Source organism: Mesoplodon densirostris, chromosome 10, assembly GCF_025265405.1.
Source record: "Mesoplodon densirostris isolate mMesDen1 chromosome 10, mMesDen1 primary haplotype, whole genome shotgun sequence".
In the NCBI taxonomy this organism is placed as follows: domain Eukaryota; kingdom Metazoa; phylum Chordata; class Mammalia; order Artiodactyla; family Ziphiidae; genus Mesoplodon; species Mesoplodon densirostris.
Window position 1 is genome coordinate 23,653,406 of NC_082670.1, and position 24,137 is coordinate 23,677,542.

The window sequence follows — 24,137 nt, forward strand, 5'->3', positions numbered from 1 at the left end:
TTATAACATTAATACTATATAACTGTTACTATAGTATAACTATTATAGATATTATACTATAGATCATATATAGTATATTATATATTTTATAGTATAATATATATTTTATATATAGTATGGTATAATGACAACTATTAATATAATTAATAACTATAATACTTGGTAGTCACTTTATTATTTATATATACCAAGCTCATATCCAAAAGGACTTTGATAGTTACGAGACATAAACATGATAAATTTGGATATCATTAAACAAGAGTAAAATAATAAATCAAGTAGGAAGGGAAGGGAGGATGGGTATGCAGTGCTAGACAATATCTGTGTAGAAAGAGGATGAGCCCTTGGAAGATAAATCAGAAGCCTTTCCTACTGGGGAGGGGCTGCTATGCTAGGCATGCTGGCTGCTTCACCAACCTCCTTCCCCACAAGACAATCTTGTTTCAGGGAGTTCAGAATTTTTCAACCTCCAAGGCACATTTGTAGCAAGCTTTGGGTGAGGGATATTGAAATGAAAGGAAGATTGATGTGTATTCATCCACTGGCCATGCTTCCAGAAAGGAGAGCAGACCCTTTTGGCCTTTACAGAGATCTTTGTGTATCTCCAAATTAGATGATCCATAAGTACTTTATCCAGATTTTCTGGGACTTTCTCAATCATATTTACGTGAAGAGGCTGCTGCTTCCTGCTATATTCTCTTACCACAAGTTAACCACTCTTCTTACTTTCACTTTGTATCTTACTCTGTGAGAAATTTTTGAGCTGCCTGAAAACATTTCCTGAAATGGCTTCTCAAGTCTCTTTTCAAAAAGCTGCATTTATTGTGGATTAAGAAAGCTGAACTGCCATCAAGATCAAAACGCCCACCTTTAATTTACCACAAATTACAATTCCTAAAAACCATTACTTTTTCACAACTCTTCACATTTTCATTATGTCCATCACCAGTGTTAATGACTGGATCTTTCTTGCGGAGTGGGGGGAGGCAATTTATGCAAAGAAACAAAGTTTTTTGTTTTGTTTTTGTTTTTCTATTTTGTTTGGTTGGTTTTGGGCCGCACCTCGCAGCATGTGGGATCTTAGTTCCCCAACCAGGGACTGAACCCGGGTCCCTGGCAGTGAGAGCGCCAAGTCCTAACCACTGGACTGCCAGGGAATTCCCAGAAACCAAGTTTTTAGAACAGTTTTTTTTCTGGTAGGTTTCTACCTACTCGACCGCTTGCTGAGAAACACAAAGCTGCTTTGGCTGGGTGGCCAGCTCTCATCTCCCACCCCCAGCTGGGCAGCAGCATTCTTGCCCATGCCTCAGCAAAACTGTGTTCCCACACATCAGGGGTCTTCACCGACGACTGAAGCGGCCAGAATGTCAAATTTGCAGATGCCACATGTTTACTGTGCCAAATATCCATATCGAGGAAACACAAACAAGTAATAAAGCCAAGTGCTCCATTATTGCTTCATTGATTCACTGAAATAATTCTAGATATGATTAGTTGTATTATAGCTACAGAGTTAAGCCCTATTGTTAATTATGTTTTGGTGGTTTTGGGGGGACAAATTAATAGGAACACAATTCAAATGTTGCTCCTTCACTGAGGACAGACAGAACCCATGTAACATAGTGTGCATCTTTGCCTCTTGTGTAAATTCCTCTCCCTTTTCTTTCATTATCATTATGTCATTATTGAATCTTCAGGGCATGACCCTTGTTAGGAAATGATGGAAAAAAATGCAATGGCTCTGTAATCACCAATTACATTGTGACTTCTTGCATGTAAATGCACCCAACTTTCAGTCTCATTTACTTATGATAAAACTGTAAGAGGTCCAACAGCCTTTGTTCAGCTGGATTTCCTGGAAAAGGATCCAAAATAGTGGATGGCCAGATGACTCGCTGTGAAGGGAGCAATGGCTTTCCATCGCTCACGTCAAAGACAAAGCCCTGACTGGAAGAGCTTGGCATTTTTTGGACATTTTTTGCAAAGATGACACATTTCTTTAGATAGGCCTCTGTTTAAACATTGCATGGAAGAAGTTTTGTTGATTGTGTCATGGAGGTCTTTCGCCCTCCAGTGACCTCAGACCCCCCAAGTTGAACTGAGACTGCCCCTCCAGCATCTTTGCTACACATATGAAACTGAAGCTATTCCATATAACTGCCAGTTGTTGAAATAGGAAATAGGCAAGAGATGTATGTGTTCCTGAGAAGAGGGAGTGAGGTTGCCCTTGAGAGCAGGAGGTTGAGAGCATTACCTATTAGGCTTTTGAGCATATGAAAAGGGATGATGCATGAAAAGGACCTAGCCCAGAGTTGCCATATGATCCAGCAATCCCACTGCTGGCCATATATCCAGACAAAACTATCATTTGCAAAGATACATGCACCCTAGTGTTCATAGTGGCACTATTTACAATAGCCAAGACATGGAAACAACCTAAATGTCCATCAATAGAGGAATGGATAAAGACGATGTGGTATATGTACACAATGGAATATTACTCAGCCATAAGAAAGAATGAAATAATGCCATTTGCAGCAACATGGATGAACCTAGAGATTATTATACTAAGCAAAGTAAGTCAGAAAGAGAAAGACAAATACCATATGATATCACTTATATTTGGAATCTAAAATATGACACAAATGAACATATCTACGAGACAGAAACAGACTCACAGATATAGAGAACAGACTTGTGGTTGCCAGGGGTTGGGGGGAGGGAGAGGGAAGGATTGGGAGTTTGGGATTAGCAGAAGCAAACTATTATATATAGGATGGATAAACAACAAGGTCCTACTGTATAGCACAAGGAACTATATTCAATATCCTGTGATAAACCATAATGGAAAAGAATATGAAAAAGAATATATATATATATATTCAGTTGTATATATATCACTGAATCACATTGCTGTACAGAAGAAATTAACACAAGATTATAAATCAACTATACCTCAATAAAATTTTTTAAAAAAGAGAAAAGGACCTAGCCCAGCACATGGCAGGTATTAAGAACTCAATAAATATTAAATTATTATTATCTACTTAGCAGTTGTAGCACTGTTGGCTTCATGTGTCAGCAACACTTCCTGACTTGTTCATTTCTTGCCCTTCTTGGGGTCCTTTTGTTTATCTTAAAAGTTCTTCTCTCCCCTGAAATAATGCGTGTCCTCTCCACATCACATCTAGGGTTAAAGAGCTCGGAGCTGAAGGACCTCAAGTGTAGGTGTACTGATAGATAGGGATAGTGGCTAATTCCCAGGTCTTGACTTAAGAACATTCAGGCCCTGGGGACAGGGTTTACCTTTTTCGAAATGGAATCCCGTATTGCATAGTTTCCAGTTACTCCCATCCGTGGTGTGGCTGGTGGCGGTAATTGATGGAGCATCACAACCACCTTCCTTTCCAAATCGCAGGCCCAGTCGGGATCAGGGACATCAACTCACTGCACACAAGCAGAACTCGTTCCTTTGGCACATCCTGAATGATGCCAAAAGCTGTGCTCCAGATGGGCAAGAGCCTGAATGAGAAGCACCTCAAGAAAATCGCCTGCCTGGAGCTTCATTCTGAGTAGTTGAATGTTCTACCTTCTGCGGTGGGTTGGCCTGGGAGCAGGGGAGTCTTCGGGGCTGGGAGAGAATGGGAGAGGTGGCCTTGTTCATTAGACTCTTCTTCTGACACATAAAGAGCCAATTGGTGGAGTTGTCCCAACCCCGTGGTTCTGGGCTCTGAAGTGGTTTTTACTTATAATAGCAGCAGTGCCCAGGCTCATGCCAGTGGGAAAATAGCCTGGAATCTAGGAGCCTCACATTTTTTTTCAGACTCCCTCAAATGTCTCATATCCTTTTTATGAGTTTACTTTTTCTGAATCAGGATTAAAATAAAGTCCATACATTATATTGGTCGATATTTTTTTCTTATGTTTCTTTTAATGTGTAGGTTCTCTTTCCCATTCCACTTTTTTTTTTCCTCTTGAAATGTATTTGTTGAGGAAACTGTGTGTGCTCATATGTGTAGGGCATGGTTTCCCACAGTCTGGTTTTCGTTGATTATATGCTTGAGGTACTATGTAACACTCCTCTGTCCAACAAATTCCCTGTAAATTGGTAATTTCATTGATAATTTCCTGGTTCAGTGTTTATATTTGCAGGACTCCTTCTCAGAGAGTGCTGTGAGCTTCCAACAGAATGTGCATAATGTCTGCTTGTCTCTCTTTTGGTGATCTTATCAGTCCTTAATCATTATTGACTAATCCATGATTTCATTAGGGGTTGCAAAATGGTGATATTGAAATTCTATCATTCTGCTCATTTATTACTGGATTACTTCTGTAAGAGAAATTCCCTCATCAACCACATGGTCAGGTATGGTTCCTACAGGTAAGCAGGATAAATGTTCATTTCTCTTTATTACCAGTCTTCAAATTATTGAGTTTGCTACCTAGAACCCTCCAAAAGTGACCAATTAAAAAAATCATTATAAAGTCACGGCTTTAAACATATTTGATGTACTTTAGTTCACTGTAGTCCATTGTAGTTATTAGTCTTATGAATGCTTAAATTGTCCCATCTTTGGCAGCATCGCCTCCTTTTGATGTAGTCTTAAGAGATTTTGATAGTCTCTGAATTTCTGATATGACAAGATATCCAAGCACACCTTGTACATTTCCTTTTCCAGGCTGAGAACCAAACATTTCTTCAAGGTTTCTATTGATCGGAATGCCAATTAGAGACTATAGTCAGGGTGCTAGAGATGTTCATTGCTACTGGGTTGGTCCTTGTTTCTACAGCCTTCTAATGGAAAGGAATATATACACGTATATTTAAAGATATCATCCTTTGTTTATACTAGTACTTTCAATTCCAAATAGAGACTCTCAGTGTTTTATGTAACTTCATATATCTTACATCTGTTCTTTCTCCCAACCAAATATCTCAGTCCCCAAACACACCAACATTTGCTTTATCTCTCAGTATTGTCACCATTAATTGATTACGTATATCTCAGTACGGATATACAGTCAAATTACTGTGGTTTAAAGTTGTTTGAAATAGTTCTCTCTGTGATTATACCACTAAATCACTGTGCAGATAGATTCTTTTGTTTTATCTTGCTTTTGATTTTTAGGAAATGCTTTTCCAAGTTAATTTTGTTTGTACTTCTGTAAAATATTTACATAGTTCTAAATTCAGATCTACAAAACAAGGTGTATCAGAGAAACCTAGTTTTTATCCCTATCTCCTCCACCCTATTTCCTCCTCTTCCCATGGGTAGCTATTTAAACCTTTTTTTGGCTTATCCTTCCATTGTTAAAAAATATATATGTATTTATTTGTTCTTAGATATATAGTAGCATACTATGTGGTTCCTCCCATTTTTCATTTTTAAACGTATTTTTTAAGTTGAGATATTTACATACAGTTTCACTTTGCTTTTTCTACTTCAAAATGTATGCTGGTCATCACTCCATGGCAGTATATAGAGATATTTTGTCATTCTTTTTTTTTTTTTATGCTCCATAGTACTTCATATTTAATTTAACCAGCCTCTTATTGTTGGACATTTGGGTTGTTTCTAGTCTTTTGCCATTACAAACAGGGATGTAATAAATAACCTTATGCAAACACTTTTCCATATTTTTGTCAGTGATTTTTTGGGATAGCTTCCAAGAAGTGGCATTGCTGGATCAAAAAGGAAGTGCATATGTAACTTTGCTAGTTATTGTCAACCAAATTCCCTGCCATAGTGGTTGTCTCACTTTGCATTCCCACCAACAGTGTACTTGAATGCCTGTTTCCCCACAGCTTTGCCAACGAAGTGTGTTGACAAGCTTTTGGACTTTTGCCAATCTGAGAGGTAAAAAATTACTACCTTAGTACAGTTTTGATTTGTATTTTTCTTTTTTTAATTATTATTTATTTTAGGCTGCATTGGGTCTTTGTTGCTGCGTGAGGGCTTTTCTCTAGTTGTGGCGAGCGGGGCCTACTCTTCATTGCGGTGCACAGGCTTCTCACTGTGGTGGCTTCTCTTGTTGCAGAGCATGGGCTCTAGGCGTGCGGGCTTCAGTAGTTGTGGCTCGTGGGCTCTAGAGTGCAGGCTCAGTAGTTGTGGCACATGGGCTTAGTTGCTCCACGGCACGTGGGATCTTCCTGGACCAGGGCTCGAACCCGCGTCCCCGGAATTGGCAGGTGGATTCTCAACCACTGCGCCACCAGGGAAGCCCTGATTTATATTTTTCTTACTAGATGCAAGGTTGAACATCTTTTTATACATTATGGAATCCTTTACATTTCTTTCTGGAACTGTTTATTCATGTCTCTTGCAGTTTTTAAGTTGAGTTTGTGGGAGTGGAAAAAAATTTCCCTTCTAGGTTCTTTGGCTGCTCTAATAGTTAAATTGACATAAGACAGAGTAAAAATGGGAAAGAATTTTTGGACATATAAGAGCCCCATAAAAATAAGGAACTCAAAGGCAGTCATGCAATTGAGGTTTATATGCCATCCAGAGCCAAGGAATGAGATAGGGGCCTGGGGCTTGAAGGGGAGGTGTGTAATTCACAGGAGGATGAGAAGAGCAGATGTTTGGTGATTAGATGTTTGCCTGCCAAGCAGGTAAGTCTTTCAGATGAAACAGCTATCTCTGGTTATAGCTCTCTCTCTGGGCCGGCCCCCTACCTAAATTATTTAGGCAGTTATGGGAGAGGTAAAAAACTGTTCCTGAGCCTGCTGGATCTTGATTGCCTTCAGCTCAATGGTCCATATGCCAAAGTGGCACATTTTGGGGTGGCCTATTTTGCTCCCCTTCAAATTGTTGGTTCTTTTCCCTCTACTTTTAGAAGCTCTTTATATATTAAGTATGTTAGCCATTCGTATGTGATATGTTTGTCATTTTATTTTGCTATGATAATGTTTTTTCTTGTAAAAGTCTTTGCTATTAAATTTTTATGTGGTCAAATGTATCAATCTTTTCCCTCAATGGCAGCTGGATTTTTAGTCAGAGTTATGAAAGTATTCTCCACTCCCAAGTAATAGAGAAATTCACTCATTCCGCCCCACTCCCCGTACTTACATGGTTTCACTTTAAAAAAATTCTATATGGAATTTATCCTTTTGTATGATAAATGAACACAATTTTTTTTTTCATATAGAGTTTCAAATCTGATATTATTAGCTCCTTCCCCCAGCCTCCCTTCAGCTTGTCTTTTCCTGGACATTTTATTCTTTTCGAGGTTTTCCAAAGCTGGACATGGATCAAAATAAATGTCTGTTCAACTCCCTGCATTTGTTTTCATTTTGCTGTCTGTTTTTCTTTCCTGGACTCTGTGATTTCTGCACAGTGTTTTTCCAGCAATTCAAGGAAGTTATGGCCCTTCAGGCTTCAGGAAGAGTGGACTAAAGACCTGTCCAGAAAGTGATTCAAGCTGGAGCAGGTTGTGCAGGCACCCAGGAGGGCCTCCTCTGCTTGGGGGTGGGGTAGAAAATGGCGTCATGGAGTGGGGGGTGGGTGGAGGGGTGCTCGCAGGTGTGAAGCACATGGTAGCTCAGTTTTTGTTGATGATCCATGTTTCTTGTTTCTACCATCTTTGGTCTTTTCTTTTCCATCTCCCTCGCTTCCTTACCTACTTTCAGACAGCTCCTTGCTTTCCCCCTACTTTTCTTTGCAACAGCTTCGTATCCCAACCATTCAGCATACAAGAGGGTGCAAACTGATGGACTGCTGCCTGAATATCTGCAGAAACATGTAATTTGCTAACAGAATGTTTATAAAAACTATTGAATGCATTCCAAACATTTTAAAATGGGAGATTGCACATAAAAATCCAGATTTCTAGATTTTAAAAATTCAGACTATCTGGTATCAAGGGGCCCACAGTCATTGCTGGTAACAGTGCAGCTGGATGGTAGCTGCCCCTCTCAGGTCACTAGAGTCTACTCAGTCGGTATCCCCTGGCTTCCCTAACACTGAGGGAAAATGTCAACTGGCATTTATCATTTAGCTTGAGCAGCTGTTTTTCCTCTAGTAGAAAAATTTTAGTCCCTACCCACATGTTTACTCCAAAGTTGGAAAACAAAGAAACAGCAAGAGCCTTGTTTTTCTCACCCCCAGCGTGCCATGACATCATTCACATTTTCCTGCTCTGACCCTGTGGGGGCTGAGTTTACAACTTTTGCTAGAGACAAAGGCTCAGGTCTCCCTCCCGCTTTCTCTCCCTCTCACCCCTTCTTTCTCCCTCCTCCCACCTTTTGTTCATATGAAGATTGGTATTTAATGCACTGCTGTAAGGTTAAATAACTTCAGGACCACTACTGAAACTGTTCCGATCCTCAGTCTTCAGAAATGGTCTGTGGAAAGTCATCGCATTTTTGCAATAGTATTTCATGCATGTACATAGAAGATGAGAAAAGTTACTTTATCAAGAATCTATCAGGGGCTTCCCTGGTGGCGCAGTGGTTGAGAGTCTGCCTGCCGATGCAGGGGACACGGGTTCGTGCCCCGGTCCGCGAAGATCCCACATGCTGCGGAGCGGCTGGGCCCGTGAACCTGCGCGTCTGGAGCCTGTGCTCCGCAATGGGAGAGGCCACAGCAGTGAGAGGCCCGCGTACAGAAGAAAAAAAAAAAAAAAAAAAAAAAACCTCTCAAGGTGAGAACAGGGCTCCTAATGGGAACCTGGCTCCCTCTAGCCTCCTGAGCCATCATCTATAGGTCTGACTCTGTCCTGCATCTAGTACCTCATTTCTTAATTTATTTTCCTCCTTGACACTTACCACATTCTGACATACTATGTATCTATTTGTTTATGATCTGGAAGCTCCTTGAGCATAGGGATCATTGTCTGTTTTCTTCACCCTGAATCCCCAGCATGGAAAATAGCATGTATTTTTTGAGTAAATGAATCAATGCTCTCAGCGTGACTGCTAGAACTCAGACTACCACGTTTATGTTTCTGGCAGGAAGAAGTGGGATAGTGAAGGGCAAAAGGGGACCCAAGCCCAGAGAGTTGGCTTCAGAAAAGAACTCTTCTGCAAGTCCATTTAGTGACTTAGGCTGACACCCCCTTGGCCAGAACTGTGTCATGCTGTCACTCCTACCTGGACAGCACATTGAGAAAAAAAAATTGTTTAAAGCAGAGGAATATGGATAAGAGAAATAAAACTGGGGTTCTGTTAGAAGGAGGAATGGGAGAATGCATATCAGGTCTCTGCAAGCTGCCCTCTCTGAATGCCTGGAGCTCCAGAGATCATCCACGGGGCTCTTCACCGTGACCCTAGGCCCTGGACTTTCTACTTTATTTACTCTTATGAGTAACATCAGCTTCCTTGAACTTCACCACACTGTGATTCCTTAATTCTATACTTACTGATTATTTGTTGGGTTTCTAAGACGTAGTTACACATAATTCCAGGAACTGTGAGTAGTAAGAAACCCCTCCCCCAAATCTGTCAACTATTCTGTTTTTTAGGCACCATTATTCTTACTGAAACCTTCAGTGGCTTAAGCTCTACCCTACAGGCCCCTGACTGCATATGTGCACACAAGTGTGCATGTGTGCATGTGTGTGTACATGAACCTGTGTCCACACATCACAAAAAAGAAGAGGGTGGCAGCCTCTCCACACCCCTTCCTCCTCCCTTCCAAGGCGGCTGATGTCTGGAACTGAAAATGCTTTCATGTGTAGAATGCAGGCTTATGCACCCCAACAGGTAACTGGAGGAGCAGGGAGAGTTGGCGCCTAGGGCCCTGCCTATGAGCTCACAAAGGTGATGAGGAGGGCTGAATTCCAGTTTGTGCTCAGCTCCCTTGGCCTCTCACCACGGCATAGTGCAAGGGCTGTTTGCCCAGAGGAAGGGGCCTTTTTCTTCTAGTTTATGAAAAATGTGCTCTTCGTTGCCAAGCGTGTATGCTTATCATCTGCTTGTGCCCAGAGGAAGTGCCTTTTCCTAGTTAATTCACTCAGAGGAGGAGTCTTTAAAATGCACCCAAAGGCTCCGGGCTGGCTTCAGCATCCTCCCCTGTATGGAGGTCAGTAGATTTTGCCCCTGCTTATTCTGAAAGCCAGAGATCTGTGACCACTGCCGTCCCCCACTTCCTTCTTCCTCCATCCAGTCAATGTCGGACTACTGAATGAAAGTAATCTGAAGACAGACACATTCTATTCCTCTCTTCAGACCACCACCTTCTGTTAAAAAACCATCCCCCCGGGCTTCCCTGGTGGCGCAGTGGTTGAGAGCCCCCCTGCCGATGCAGGGGACACGGGTTCGTGCCCCGGTCTGGGAAGATCCCACATGCCGCGGAGCGGCTGGGCCCGTGAGCCATGGCCGCTGAGCCTGCGCATCCGGAGCCTGTGCTCCACAATGGGAGAGGTCACAACAGTGAGACCGCAAAAAAAAAAAAAAAAAAAAAAAAAAAAATCTCCCCGTGTGCTGCCATGAGTGAGATCCAGCCGAGCTCACATGCGGTACAGCCTATGCTCTGCCCCGTTGAGTGGTGAGGAACATCCCAGCCTAGTTGACACTCATTTCCAAATCGCCTCTGCAGGTGTCTGACCTCAGTCTCCCTCATCTTAGTTCTGTTTCAGAGAGTGGCATCTTCTGATGCTAGCACCAAACTGGGATGAGCTGTTTCTGGAGCCCCTGTGTACTGGCCACAACTTCCAACTTGGAGACCCTGTGAATGTATGAAATAATCTGATCGTAAAATGCTCAATAAATAAGGAAAGTACAGAATAGTTATAGAGCAGACTGGTTTTTTAAAAAATGACAGGTTAACCTGTATATCAAATTAAGTCTCAAAGAGAAGCTCACTGTATAACAAAAACGTGAAGGTGGAGCTTCTCTGGGTGAAGAGGGTGAAGGAGATGAGCCCTCCCCACAGTGCATCCACCCAGATACTCGTCAGAGCCCCTCAGGTGCCTCTGTGGTTCTCCAAGGATCTGTTGAGCATGATTTGCAAATGTATAGGTAGTGGAAAGGACCCAGGCTTGGAGTTAGGAAATGGCATGAGTTCTTGCTTTGTGGCCTAGGGCAAGTGAAACAGCCCAGTCTCTCATGTCAGCCTCATGTGACCCATGGGAACAGAACAAGTCATGCAAGTGCTCAAAGCTCAAATGGAGAATTACTCAGCAATACCTCCTCTTTGTCTAAGTCTACTCAGAACGTCCTTTCTCAGCAGCCTCCTCCATCTCATCATTTGGCCATGGACCTTAGCATACTCTGGGAAGCAGAGCTGATTGCCGCTTCACACTCCAGTATTCCCCTCTTCCCCAGCAATGGAACCTCAGTCTGGTCTGGGCGTCTGTCCTGTGGGAGTCTGATGACAACTAGAGTTGATCCCTGATTATTAGACTGTCCCTTTAGTTGCATCTGTATATACTTTGGCGCTTGTGGGGTATGGAGTCCAAGGTAAGGGGTGCCCAAGAGTCTGCTGTGGGTTTTTGAAGCTGAGGAGGTGGGAGGAGGAGACGTGAGAGCGGTTATGGCAAGAGGGAACTGAGAAAAGTAAGAACATTCCGTGCTTGTTTTGTGCTTCTGTACACTTTTGACCCCGGGGAATTTTAAAGGACTTTTTCTAATATTTATCTTAGATGGATGGAGTCATTTGATAAGTATCCCAGGCACTAGGTAGGGGTTGGGAATAAACAGTAAATGCTACAGAGTTCCAGCTTTCAGGGAGTTTTTTTGTTTGTTTGTTTGTTTGTTTCTGGTTTTAATTTTTTTTTATTTGGCTGCACTGCGCAGCATTTGGGATCTTAGTTCCCCTACCAGGGATCAAACCTGGGCCCCAGCAGTGAAAGCACCGAGTCCTAATCACTAGACCGCAGGGAATTCCCCGTCAAGGAGATTTCTAAATTTGTTTTTTAGCCCCACAAGGACAAGGTGGAAAACCCAGGAAGATGTTTTGACTGAGGCCCCAGAACACCCAATGCCCAGATGTGTGGACAGAGACACAACATCCAGCAAAAGCAGAATTCCTTTACAACTCTGCTGATTGTGAGGAATAAGTCAAAATGGCAAACCTGCAGGATAACATCCTGGCTCATTTCTTTCTTTTTCTTTTTTTTTTTTTAATTTTAGCCACGCCACAAGGCTTGCAGGATCTCAGATCCCTGACCAGAGATTGAACCTGGGCCATAGCAGTGAAAGCACCAGATCCTAACTGCTAGACCACCAGGGAACTCCCATTGGCTCATTTCTTTTTTTTTTTTTTTTTTTCGTTGCGGAGCACAGGCTCTGGACGCGCAGGCTCAGTGGCCGTGGCTCACGGACCCAGCCACTCCGCGGCATGTGGGATCTTCCCGGACCGGGGCACAAACCCGTGTCCCCTGCATCGGCAGGTGGACTCCCAACCACTGCGCCACCTGGGAAGCTCTGTCTCATTTCTTATACAAAGGAAAACACGGAGGGTTTGCTGAAGAAAGGAGGAGAAAGCAGCGTATTGGGAACAATGTCGCAAAAATGTAAATTGTTCCCTGGCGATTGCTAAGATCTTGATGACCTGTTACAATGGTGTATAAGGCAGAGCAAACACACCCTTGTGATGAAGCCAGAAATTTCATCCACAGTGAAAGATGCTACCAGAGGCAGTGCCAGTGTGGGTTGGGGAGGATCAAGATTGTTACAGTGTATAAACAACAAGGTCCTACTGTATAACACAGGGAACTATATTCAATATCCTGTGATAAACCATAATGGAAAAGAATAAAAAAAGAATGTCTCTATGTGTATAACTGAGTCACTTTACTGTACAGCAGAGACTGCCACAACAATGTAAATCAACTATACTTCAACAACAGCAACAACAAAAGATTGTTACCAAGTCCAAGCTCCTACTGCTTGCTGCACAACAGGCGAATAAATCGAGAGATGAGTTGCTGGGGCAAGGAGTAGCGACTTTATAAAGAAAGCCAGCAGACCGAGAAGATGGTGGACTGGTGTCCCAAAGAACCACCTTACCAGAATTAGAATTCAGGCTTCTTTTATACTTAAAGGGGAGGGAGTTAAGTCCTGGTTCCAGCCAGACTTGGTGGGCGGAGTGGGGGGTAGGGAGGGTGGGGATATGTTGACTTCTTCCTTCCTGCAGCCATTCACAGGTGGACCAGATCAGGATGTTCCTATGAGCTAAACAAAGGTATTTTAAGGTATTTTAGCTTATCTGGGAGGCAGAGTTCTCAGAGATGGGCCATTGTGTATAATTCAAGCTCATAGGCAACATCCCTTTAGTGATTAACTTGTAAGGGAATACAAAGGTTCTTTCCTATTGCAAGATTGGTATCTGGAAAAATAGCTGGGAGGCTATTGAAACTGTCTCAGTGAGCGGTGATGAACATTTGAATGAAGGCAGCTGCCAAGGGCAGGTGGGGACAGATAGGAGACAGATTTCCAGGCAGGAAGGACTGATGTAAGGGTGAGGGAGTGGAAGATGACTCTGAAGAGAATACCTAAGGCCTGTGTTCTTTCCTCACATACTATGTTGCCTTCCCATGGAATGGGGACCCCACCTCAGTCCAACTCTTCCACTTTATAACAAAAGGAGGACATTAAAACCCAGGAAATGGGGACTTCCCTGGTGGCGCAGTTGTTAAGAATCCACCTGCCAATTCAGGGGACATGGGTTTGATCCCTGGTCCGGGAAGATCCCACATGCCGCGGAGCAACTAAGCCCGTATGCCACAACTACTGAGCCTGAGCTCTAGAGCCCGTGAGCCACAACTACTAAGCCCGCGTGCCACAACTACTGAAGCCCGAGTGCCTAGAGCCCGCGCTCCACAGCAAAGAGAAGCCACCTCGATGAGAAGCCTGCTCGTGGCAACTAGAGAAAACCCATGCACAGCAACGAAGACCCAACACAGCCAAAAATAAAAGAATTAATTAATTAATCAATTTAATAAAAACCCAGGAAATGGAAACCCTCATCTATGGCTGAACTGAAAGTTGGGGGAGGAGCCCAAGTAGAAACCAAGTCTCCCTTTCCTGATCCTACCCCTTCCACAGGTGCACATTAGAGCCAGCCAGGCCCTTTCCACATACCTGTGCCTAGGCCACACCCCCTCCAGTGAATCAGAATCCCAGGGCTGGGACCATGAGCTATTCCAGGGCAGTGCACAAGTTTCTCTCCCTGCTGTGACCATGATAGCACGTTCTGCCTGGACCACACTTTCTCTCTGATTCATAACTGCATTACATAATTGCAATACATTACGTATTACTACCAATAATTGGAGAGGTGCTGACTGCTTGGATAGAGAACGATATGCAAACAAAATCCTTCTTCATAGGCCCATTAGCGGTAATAAACTAGAACTAATTTGTAAACATCTCATGGCAACTGCAGGAGATGGAAGACTTTGGAGGCTGCTCTCCAGTAAAAAAGGGTTAATGGACAATCAATCATTGTTCAGTCAGCAGTTACCAATCTAAGTTTTGTAAAATTGATCATCTCTTTATGAGTTTATTTTAGTAAAAATAAAGAATATTTTTATAAATTTATTTATTTTTGGCTGCATTGGGTCTTCATTGTTGTGCACGGGCTTTCTCTTGTTGCAGAGCACAGGCTCCAGGCGCACAGGCTTCAGTAGCTGTGGTTCACGGGTTCCAGAGCACAGGCTCAGCACTTGTGGCGCAGGGGCCCAGTTGCTCCGCGGCACGTGGGATCCTCCGGGACCAGGGCTCGAACCGTGTTCCCTGCATTAGCAGGCAGATTCCCAACCACTGCGCCACCAGGGAAGTCCCAAGAATATTTTTAAAAAACAAAATCTTAAAATTAAAAAAAAATTGTGGTAAAATACACGTAACATGAAATTTACCATCTTTACTATTTTTAAGTGTACAGTTCAGTAGTGCTAAGGACGTTCACATTGCTGTGTGACCATCACCACCATCCATCTCCAGAACTCTTTTCATTTTGCATGACTGAAGCTCTGTACCCATGAAACAACTCCCCATTCCCACTTCCCCTAGCCCCTGGCAATCACCATCCTACTTTCTGTCTCTACAAATTTGCCTACTTCTTAGAGGTGGAACCTTACAGTATTTCTCTTCTTGTGGCAGCTTATTTCACGGAACATAATATCCTCAAGGTTCATCCATGTTGTAGCATGTATTAGAATTTTCTTTTCTTTTAAGGCTGAATAATATTTCATTGTATGTGTAGAGACCATGTTTTGTTTACTCATTCATTCATTGATTGTCACTTGGGTTGCTTTCACCTTTTAGCTATTGTGAATTGTGCTGCTATGAACATGGGTGTATAAATATCTCTTTGAAATTCTGCTTTCAGTTATTTTGGGTATATCCCCAAAAGTGGAATTGCTGGATCATATGATAATTCTGTTTTTAATTTCTTAAGGAACCACCACACTCTTTTGCTCCATTACTTTACATTCCCACCAACAGTGCACATGTGTTCTAATTGCTTCATATCCTCACCAACACTTATTTTCTGTTTTGATAGTAGCCATCCTAGTGGTGAGGTGACATAAAACCTTTCCAAAACACAGGTTTGCTAATGATTTTGATCTCCCAAACCCTTAACTTTTCATAAAGTCCTAAGTTCCTTAATCACAATATTTTCATTCATGAATATTTTTAGGAAATGACCTCCCACGGCTAGAGAAGAAATACTGTATAGTCATTTTATCAGTCTTTACCAACTAGAAAGGTAAAATTTTTAATTTATTTTAATTCTCTTTCATTATTAGTGAAGTTGAACTTTTCACTATAATTGTTAATTAGTTATAGTTTCTCTGCTGTGAATTGTGTCTGAATTTCTTACATGGTACAATATAAATACAGAAATAACTATTGAGTGCTTTCTATGTGCCAGCTAGTGTTCTAAGAGTTTTACATGTAATAACTCAGTTAATCCTGACCCACCACCATGAGGCAGGTGCAATGATTAGTCTCATTTTATGGAGGAAACAGAAACATGGAGAGGTCAGTGAACTTATCCAAGGTCCTACCTAGGAAGTCTGGATTCAGAGCCTGTGCCCTTAAATATAAAATGGCCAATATTTTCCTAACCTATTTGTTTGATTTTTTTTCTATTACTATAAAAATTAAAGAAAATTTATCAGTCTACTCCTTTCTTTTGTTGGCACTTTTTTTTTTTTTTGGCCATGCCGCGTGGCTTGTGGGATTCCCCGACTAGGAATTGAAACTGCACCCTTTGCAATGAAAGCGCAGAGTCCTAACCATTGGATTGCCAGGGAGCTCCTGGCACATTTTTTCTTTCTTTCAGCCAGTCTAGAACATCCTGTCCTTTTCAGATAATAGAAAAACAATTTTTTTTAATATTAGATGTTTTACATATGTATGTATTTTCCAAATAATCATTTATCCCAAACTATTTATTGAATTATATTTTTTGTTCCATTGTTTTGTGATGGTATCTTTCTGCTGGTCTTTATTTCCTAATTGCTTGTTTTTTTAATGAACATTATATGTTCAATCATCTCTTTGAGGATGCTGAAGTCTCTTTCTGGTTTTCATATTCTTTTCACTTCACCTGGCATGAACTCTCTCTGGAGAGTTGACGTTGCTGACTCCCTTCCTCAGTGTTAGCTTTTGTGTATTTTGGAATTTTAGTTTCCAGGTCATTTCCAGGTTTTCTATCTCTCTTCTCTGGTTCCTCACTCCTCCCTGTCCAGTGACTGAGCAGTTGCCCTCCTCGGAGACCTGTCCAGAGTGGGGTCTTATATAGCAGCCAGGGCCCCTGCCCTGGCCTGACCCTGAGGATGACTCAGGTCCAGCCTCATGACAGAAGAGGCTGGGTTAAGGTCATGTGTTGCGCGATTTGCTCCATAGGCCACAGTCCCAGGCAAAGTCAGTAGCAACTTATTTCAATCTATTTTCTTGAAGAAGGTGGGGAGAGGCCAGTCACAGCTCCTGGATTTTTTACCTGAATTGATGACTCTGTTCCCCCACCTCAAGCGGGCAATTCAATTCTTTCTCATCATTCAACAGGACTTGAATTAGCAGCTGCCTTTGACTGTATCCAGACTCCAAAAGGCCACAGCATCAGCCCTGTTCATCTTTTGCATTTATATTCAATTTCTGGGAATATCCATGGGGATATTCTCCACTTGTTGAATATGGATTTTGTATTTTCTCTAATAGTTTATCCACCATTGCTTTGTACGGGAAGCCTTGGGCTGTCTATTCTGTTTCACTCGTGGGCCTGTGTCTTTATGTACAAGCATTCATTGTAGCTCTCTGCTATGAGTTAGGAAGCCACTCTTACAAGTTCCTCCAATCATGTCCTGATAGATTTCTCGAGGCTGGATCAGGTAGGAGGCTCTACAGCCGTTACCTGAGATGAGAGTGGAGGAAGTGCTACTGTCCCCCACCCAATGTAAGGACGCATCAGAGGAGCCCTGGGGTAGCTGCTCTGGGACAGGAGGAAGGTTTCTCTTTGAGAGCTCCATGCCAACATGTCATCAGGGGTCGCAAGCCAGGGTAGATCCAGTACCAGGGAGTATATGAGAGCAAACATTGGTGGCTTGACATGGTCCCTAGATGGACAACCAGAAGTTTCAGCTGTGGTAGGATCCCTGCAGAACATAATGGTGTATATGGTAGCCAGGATGCATCTGGGGCATTATGCACCGTGTCCTTAGGACCCCATGAGTAATTTGTCCAACATTCCACACGCACCCTTGCCTGCAAGCAGGGAAAGTACATGGCCCCAGCTCCCGCCCCCTCTCCTGCTGCACCAGGATATTTCTCAGTGCCATGGGCACAGTGATCTAAACATGGAGCTGCATACAAAGTGGTGCCTCTTTTGCAATATAAACAGAACCAGATCTCCGGCTTGAGTGCTCTCTTGGCTATTAATTCAGGGGCAGGGAGAGGCAGCCTCTGCCCCACCCAGAGGCCCTGGCTCCCTTTCCAAAGGCTCGGCCTGTGATCAGGCCCAGTGGGGCTGAGGAGCAGACACGGGAAGGCTTCCCTAGCACCAGACACACTGGGCTCCCGCTTGGCCAGACCGTCTCCTGAGGTGCCCATGCAAGTCTGCCCCAGAAACCCTTTCTTCCTGGGACTGGGTGCCACCTCAGGACAGAGAACGCCAGGAGTCCTAACTTGGCCCTGCAGCAGCTGAAGTCTGCCAATCCAGCCTGAGACAGCAGGTTGTGCTTGGTCTCTGGGCCTGAGCTGGGACTTGCAGCTCCGTGGGGAACCTCTGGGAGTGCCACCAGGGGGAGCCCTTTCTACATCTTGGGTGTCTAGGTCTGCACTCAGCCTCCAGAACGTTGGTGTCTTACACACATGACTTAGTTTACGGATTGAATCATGCCTCCATTTTCGCAATTTATGTAGTCAACCTCATCTCCTGCCACGTTCAGGTTCTGTCTTGCTTCAGATGTAGTTATGTAACACTGTAGTCACAATCACAGTGTGGGGTCGGGGAGAAACGGGAGGGGTAATGTGTGTCTTCACTCCCCAGATGCCACTCTGCCCACCTCACCTGGCAACCAAGGTCCTGAGATTGTCCTGAAGCTTCAGAGGCCCAGGCAGTGGGCGGAGAGGGGCACAGAGGTGGCGTTTGTGTGTGGGGCGTCTAGATTGGCTGCACTGTCCTCCAGCAGGTACCTCCACTCGGATGGAGAGGCCTGGCTGCCAGCAAATCCTTCCTGTTCCCTTTGGGTGCTCTGGACATGGCAGGTGGGGCTGCAAGTGGTTCAAGGAGACTCAGGGAAGACACTGCTGGGTGAGGAGAGAGTGTGGCCACATCTGAGGAGGGCGGTGCTGACCAAGCTTCGGGTGCACAGGAGGGAGACTGGGGAGCAGGGTGAGGCAGAGAGGCTGAGGGGGAAAGGTGAGGCCAAGGGGGCCTTTCCAGCTTGAATGCCACAAACACCACTGTAAAGCTCCCTGTAGAACACCTCATGCTCCCTGCCTGGGTCACAACACTGGAGGGTGTTGCCATTAGAGGCCATCAAGTAAGTTGGAAGGAATTTCAGGGTCTTGGGGGCCTTATTATTCTCTGGTGCAGGCTGAGAAAACGCCAGGCCCTTCTAGAAAAAGAACCATGTTCAACATAGTGCTGTCCACATTATAGGTAAGAGATGGGAGAAAGGAGGGATTGAAGTGGAGAGAGAGGGTGAGAGGTAGGGCCTGCTGATCCTCTCTGGCTCCTAAGTTTCAAACCCTAGTCCCCTGAGGGAAAGGAATGGATTCATGACATAAGCCCGGCACCTAAAGACTAAGAGCCACCTTCTCACCCCCGATGCGAAGGGATTCCCTTGGACTGGAGGGCGGAGGGGACTCACTGAGGCTGTGGACATTTGTGGGTCCTAGAGGATGGGGGTCCTTGGGCTGAGCCCTGGGGAAGGGGCAGAAATGGCAGAAAGGTTTGTGGCATCAGAGAGAGACCTCTGTCGTGCTTCTTTGGGCCTGCAGCCCCTGAGGAGGAAGCACCATGTCAGCATGAGCTGTCAGCAGGGCGGGGCCTCAGTCACCTCACAGCGGAGTCCTGTGCCTCAGCCAGAGGCAGGAGATGGGGGGCGTCTAGATTGCACCCCACACAGATGCACCATGTCCCCCAGGGAGCATGCTGCAGCCTACACTGGAAACCACGCCAATACCCTTCCACAGGAGAGCGGGAGGGAAAGTTGTAGCAGATTCATGCAGTGGGACACTTCTTGGTGAAGAAAACAAATCATCCTACAGCCCCATGTGACAATGCAGTGAATCTGCAGACAAAAAGTTGAGTGGAAGAAGCCAGATCCACAAGGGCACATAGTGTACCATTACATCTATAAAAAGCTCAACTCCAGGCAAAACTGTAGAGGTCAGGAGAGTGGTTACCCTTAGGGGAGGGTAGCGACTAAAAGGGGACATGAGGGAGGCCCCTGGCATCCTGAGAATGTTCTATTCCTTAATCTAGGTGCTGTTTGCACAGATGTGCTCTGTGTGAAAGTTCATTGGGATTTGTGTGCCTTTCTGTATGGATGTTATATTTGTGTAAAACATTTTTTTGAGATTTAAGTGCAAAAAACGAGACTACAGAATGGAGTGAGGAGATGGGAATGGTCTGCTATTATTTCAGCACCCACTGTGCTCCATGCCTTCTTCATAGGATCTTTGCTCTTGCCTTATCAAGAGGAGGGGAGGCAGGGCAGAATTTAAATCATGAAGGACTTTCAGCTCTTTCATTCCTGACATCTTCTGTGAATCAATATTTTTTTTGATCAACTGTCTAATGGCATCCTAAATTTATCTCATGCATTTTTCAGCTCCTGCAAAAACTAAAAGGGATTAGAAGGGGTTTGTGTTATTGTGAGCCCCCAATTTGCTGCCTCCTTCATAAAATACTAGCTGGACTCTTGTATATGAGCATCAGCATCTGTAAATCCAGCAGCAAGACCTGTGGGCTGCTCACATCAACCTGGCAGACACTGCTGATCAAGTTTGAGGTCTTCTTGGTATCATCTCCAGAGCCCCCAGTTTCACTGGTGCCATTGCTGCGGCAGGTCTCAACTCACCTGGACTCACCTGGAGGAAGGGGACTAATTCTATCCACTGCTAGAGATTAAATAAAGATGGCCACAAACCCTTTTGGTCACTTCTCCCATTGAGAAGTGGGGTCTCCTTGAATCTGGGTGGGTTCTGTGGCTTTTTGATCAACAAAAATTGGTGGAGGTGGGCTTCCCTGGTGGCGCAGTGGTTGAGAGTCCGCCTGCCGATGCAGGGGACATGGGTTCGTGCCCTGGTCCGGAAGGATCCCACATGCCGCCGAGCGGCTGGGCCCGTGAGCCATGGCCGCTGAGTCTGTGCGTCCGGAGCCTGTGCTCCGCAACGGGAGAGGCCACAAAAGTGAGAGGCCCACGTACCGCAAAAAAAAAAAAAAAAAAAAATTGGTGGAGGTGATGCTGAGCCAGTTTCCAGACCTAGGCAACTTCCACTTCCTGTCTCTTGGAACACTCTCTGGGAGCTGGGAGCCGCCATGCAGGAAGTCCAAATTCCTTTGAGGCTGCATGCTGGAGCAACCATGCCCAGCACTGTGGTCACCATAAGCAAAGCCCAGTTATCCCCACCAAGGAGAGAGAAATGTGAGGAAAGCTGTCTTGGACACTTTGGACCAGCCCCTCTGCCAACTTAGAGTGACACCAGTAGACACTGATAGGAGTAGAACTGCTGAAATGACAGATAAAATCATGAGATATGAGGCAATGATTGCTGTTTTAAGCCACTAGATTTGGAGTAGTTATGAAGCAATAGGTAACTGGAACATTTGAGTTTCTACCTGGACCACAGCCTTTGTGTCCTTGGCTCTGCAAGATTCCATCTCCTTAACTCACTTTGCCAATGTGGCTATAGCATTTGCCAACTCTTCATTCCATTAGAATTCTTTTAGTTGCCAGGCTTGTGGCAAGATAATTTATTGTGGAATTATTTTTTGTTCTGTTCTTTTTGTTTGTTTGTTTCCTAAATTTTATTTAAGAATTCATACAAAATACTCCAGATAACTGAGTTTCAATCCTCATCTTCCTCCTCTTCTTCATCTTGATTAATCTGGAAGTAACGTAATTCGTAACTTTCTTTGCTGTTAGCAACTACGCGTAACCAATCACGGAGATTATTCTTCTTCAAATATTTTTTGGTGAGATATTTCAAATACCTTTTGGAAAAAGGCACCTCGGAAGTTACAGTGATCTTGCTTTTGCTTCTTTCGATTGTTACAACACCTCCTCCGAGATTCCCAGCTTTTCCATTCACTTTGATTCTTTCCTGAAGAAACTGCTCAAAATTGGCCGCATCCATGATTCCATCTTCTACAGGATGGGTACAGTCAAGAGTAAACTTCAGGACCTGCTTCTTTTCTTTGCCCCCCTTCACCACAAGCTTTTTCACTGGCGCCATCACCACAGCGGAGGCAGAAAAGCTTTTGTTCTGTTCTTGTTGCTCTATGTATATTTCCCTCACTGAGAAAGTTTTGACGCTCTTGTTCTCAATTCTGAGCTTCTGTTTTGGGTATGGAGAGAGTGGGTGAGTGTTGGCATTTGGATTATGTGCAAACACCTAGGCTAAGAGAGACAGAAGTGGGCTGTGAGCATGTGCTGAGCAGAGACTGAGAATCTCTGGGATCTGGAAATTTGGTGCCCTCTGCCCAGTGAGTAGTAGAGACCCAGGCCCCTAATTTTTGCCCAGAGCACACCCAGGCTGAACGACTGCTGGCAAATGCCTAGAAAGGATAGGCATGGTTTCTCCTAGGCTGGGCCATATAGGCCAGGGTCCCCAGGGGACACTCTGCAGTCAGTGATATGGACATCTGTAAGGGGCAGTGCTGGGCCTGACCCAGAGGACTCCAGGGTTGACAGCAGCCTCTGAAATCAGAGGCAGCAACAGAAACAATGGCTGCTGCTATGGACTGAACGTTTGTGTCACCCTCAAAGTCATATATTGAAACCCGAAACCCCAATGCAATGGTATTGTAATGGATGGGAGGTAATTAAGTTTAGATGAGGTCATGAGGGTGGAGCCCTTATAAGAAGAGGAAGAGACCAGAGGTGTGTCCCCCCGCCACCCACCATCTTGTGAGGACACAGTGAGAAGGGGGCCATCTGCAAACCATGAAGAGAACTCTTACCAGACACTGAATCTACCAGCACCCGATCTTGGACTTCCCAGCCTCCAGAACTGTGATAAAGAGATGTTTGTTGTTGAAGCCACCTAGTCTGTGGTATTCTGTTACAGCAGCCTGAGCTGACAGCTACCACTAGTCAGTAAGGACCTGGTCTTGCTCTCAGCTTTTCTGGCACTGCATAAACCCCTGAGAGTTTATAGTCTCATGAAGGGAGGAGGGAACCCCACTAACGACCAGGGTTCAATTTCCTTCCAGTCTGGCAGTTTGGGACACAGAGCAGATTCCATTTAATGGAGAAAAAAATAAGGAATGTGATATTTCATGCACATTTTATAACCCAGAATAATAAATGTAACATGCTTCTCAAGCCATCCAGAACATTTAATGGCTTTCTCTTTATTGCATTGTGGACTTCCATGCCCATTGAACTGTTGGTATTTTCCTTGGCAGGATTTTCGTGAAATATCTCCAAGGTTTGGATTTTTTTTTTTCTTTTTAAATAAAAAGAAGGGCATGGGAACAGAGGAGGGGCTTGCTCAGAAAAATAAAACCCAAATATTGTTGACGCACGTTCTTTATTTCTCACTTACTGAATACCTGCTCTCTGTATTCTTTGATTTTAACAAATCATGTATGGATTTTTAAATTTTCTAATCTTTTTAGTAGCTATTACATTTATATAGTTTAAAATGAAAATTACATCAAAAGGTACATGAGAAATATCACTCTCACTCCGTTCCCACCCTCTGTTTTCTCTCACTTTGCCCCTGTAAGTAACCATTTGTATTATAATAGTGACGTATTCATCCTTCTGATGTTTCTTTATGCAAATGCACCTTTATTTTTTCCTTTCTTACTCAAAAAAGCATATTATACACATTCTGCTCCTTCCTCTTAAAATTTTAACTACTTACTCTGGATATCCTTCCATGCCAGAGCACATAAAACTCTTCCTCTGTTTTTTTTGACAGTATTCCATTGGTAGATATATCAGAGTTGGCTGTTTAATCAGTCCCCCATTGCTGAACACTTGGGTTGTTTTTGGTTAGTTATTTTTACAGATAATGCCACAATGAATAATCTTATACCTAAGCAAGTTTATGTTTGTGTGGGCAAATCTATGGGATGGATTCCCAGAAGGGGTCTTCTGGGTCGAAGGGTAAATGCATTTCTAATTCTGGTACATACTGTAGGTTCTGCCACACAGGATTGTGCTGTTTGCACGGTTGCCAGCAATATATGGAGCCGTCTGTTTCTTCCTGGCCTCACTCACACAGTGGGATGTCAAACTTTTGAATTTTTCCCAACCGATGAAAGATTCATGTAAGCTTAACATGGATGCACTTGGACTAATTCTCCTTCCTGCATTTCCCTAAGAACATCCTCAGACTTCTTTCACATCAGACACCTTAATTACTTCCATCTTTTCAAGAGGTTGGCCATTTTTATATTTCCTTCACTATCATCACAGTTATGAAACATTTCTGCCAGGGGTGGTAGGTTGAGTAACCATGGTGTCTGTTGGTTATTGCAATAAAATCAATAGCTACAGGT

General features: G+C 43.9%; 1 protein-coding gene across 1 annotated transcript; it reads right to left on the reverse strand.

Annotated features, from left to right (window-relative positions):
* Window positions 1-21,403: 21,403 nt before the first annotated feature.
* Window positions 21,404-21,859, reverse strand: LOC132497123 (large ribosomal subunit protein eL22-like). The gene has a single exon (XM_060110067.1). It carries the CDS (start codon window positions 21,857-21,859, stop codon window positions 21,473-21,475), a length of 387 nt encoding a protein of 128 aa, XP_059966050.1. The 3' UTR covers window positions 21,404-21,472.
* Between the last annotated feature and the right edge of the window lie 2,278 nt (window positions 21,860-24,137).

What these genes read in the sequence shown, in the direction of transcription:
- LOC132497123 (XM_060110067.1), bottom strand. Translation starts at nt 21,859, where the DNA reads ATGGCGCCAGTGAAAAAGCTTGTGGTGAAGGGGGGCAAAGAAAAGAAG.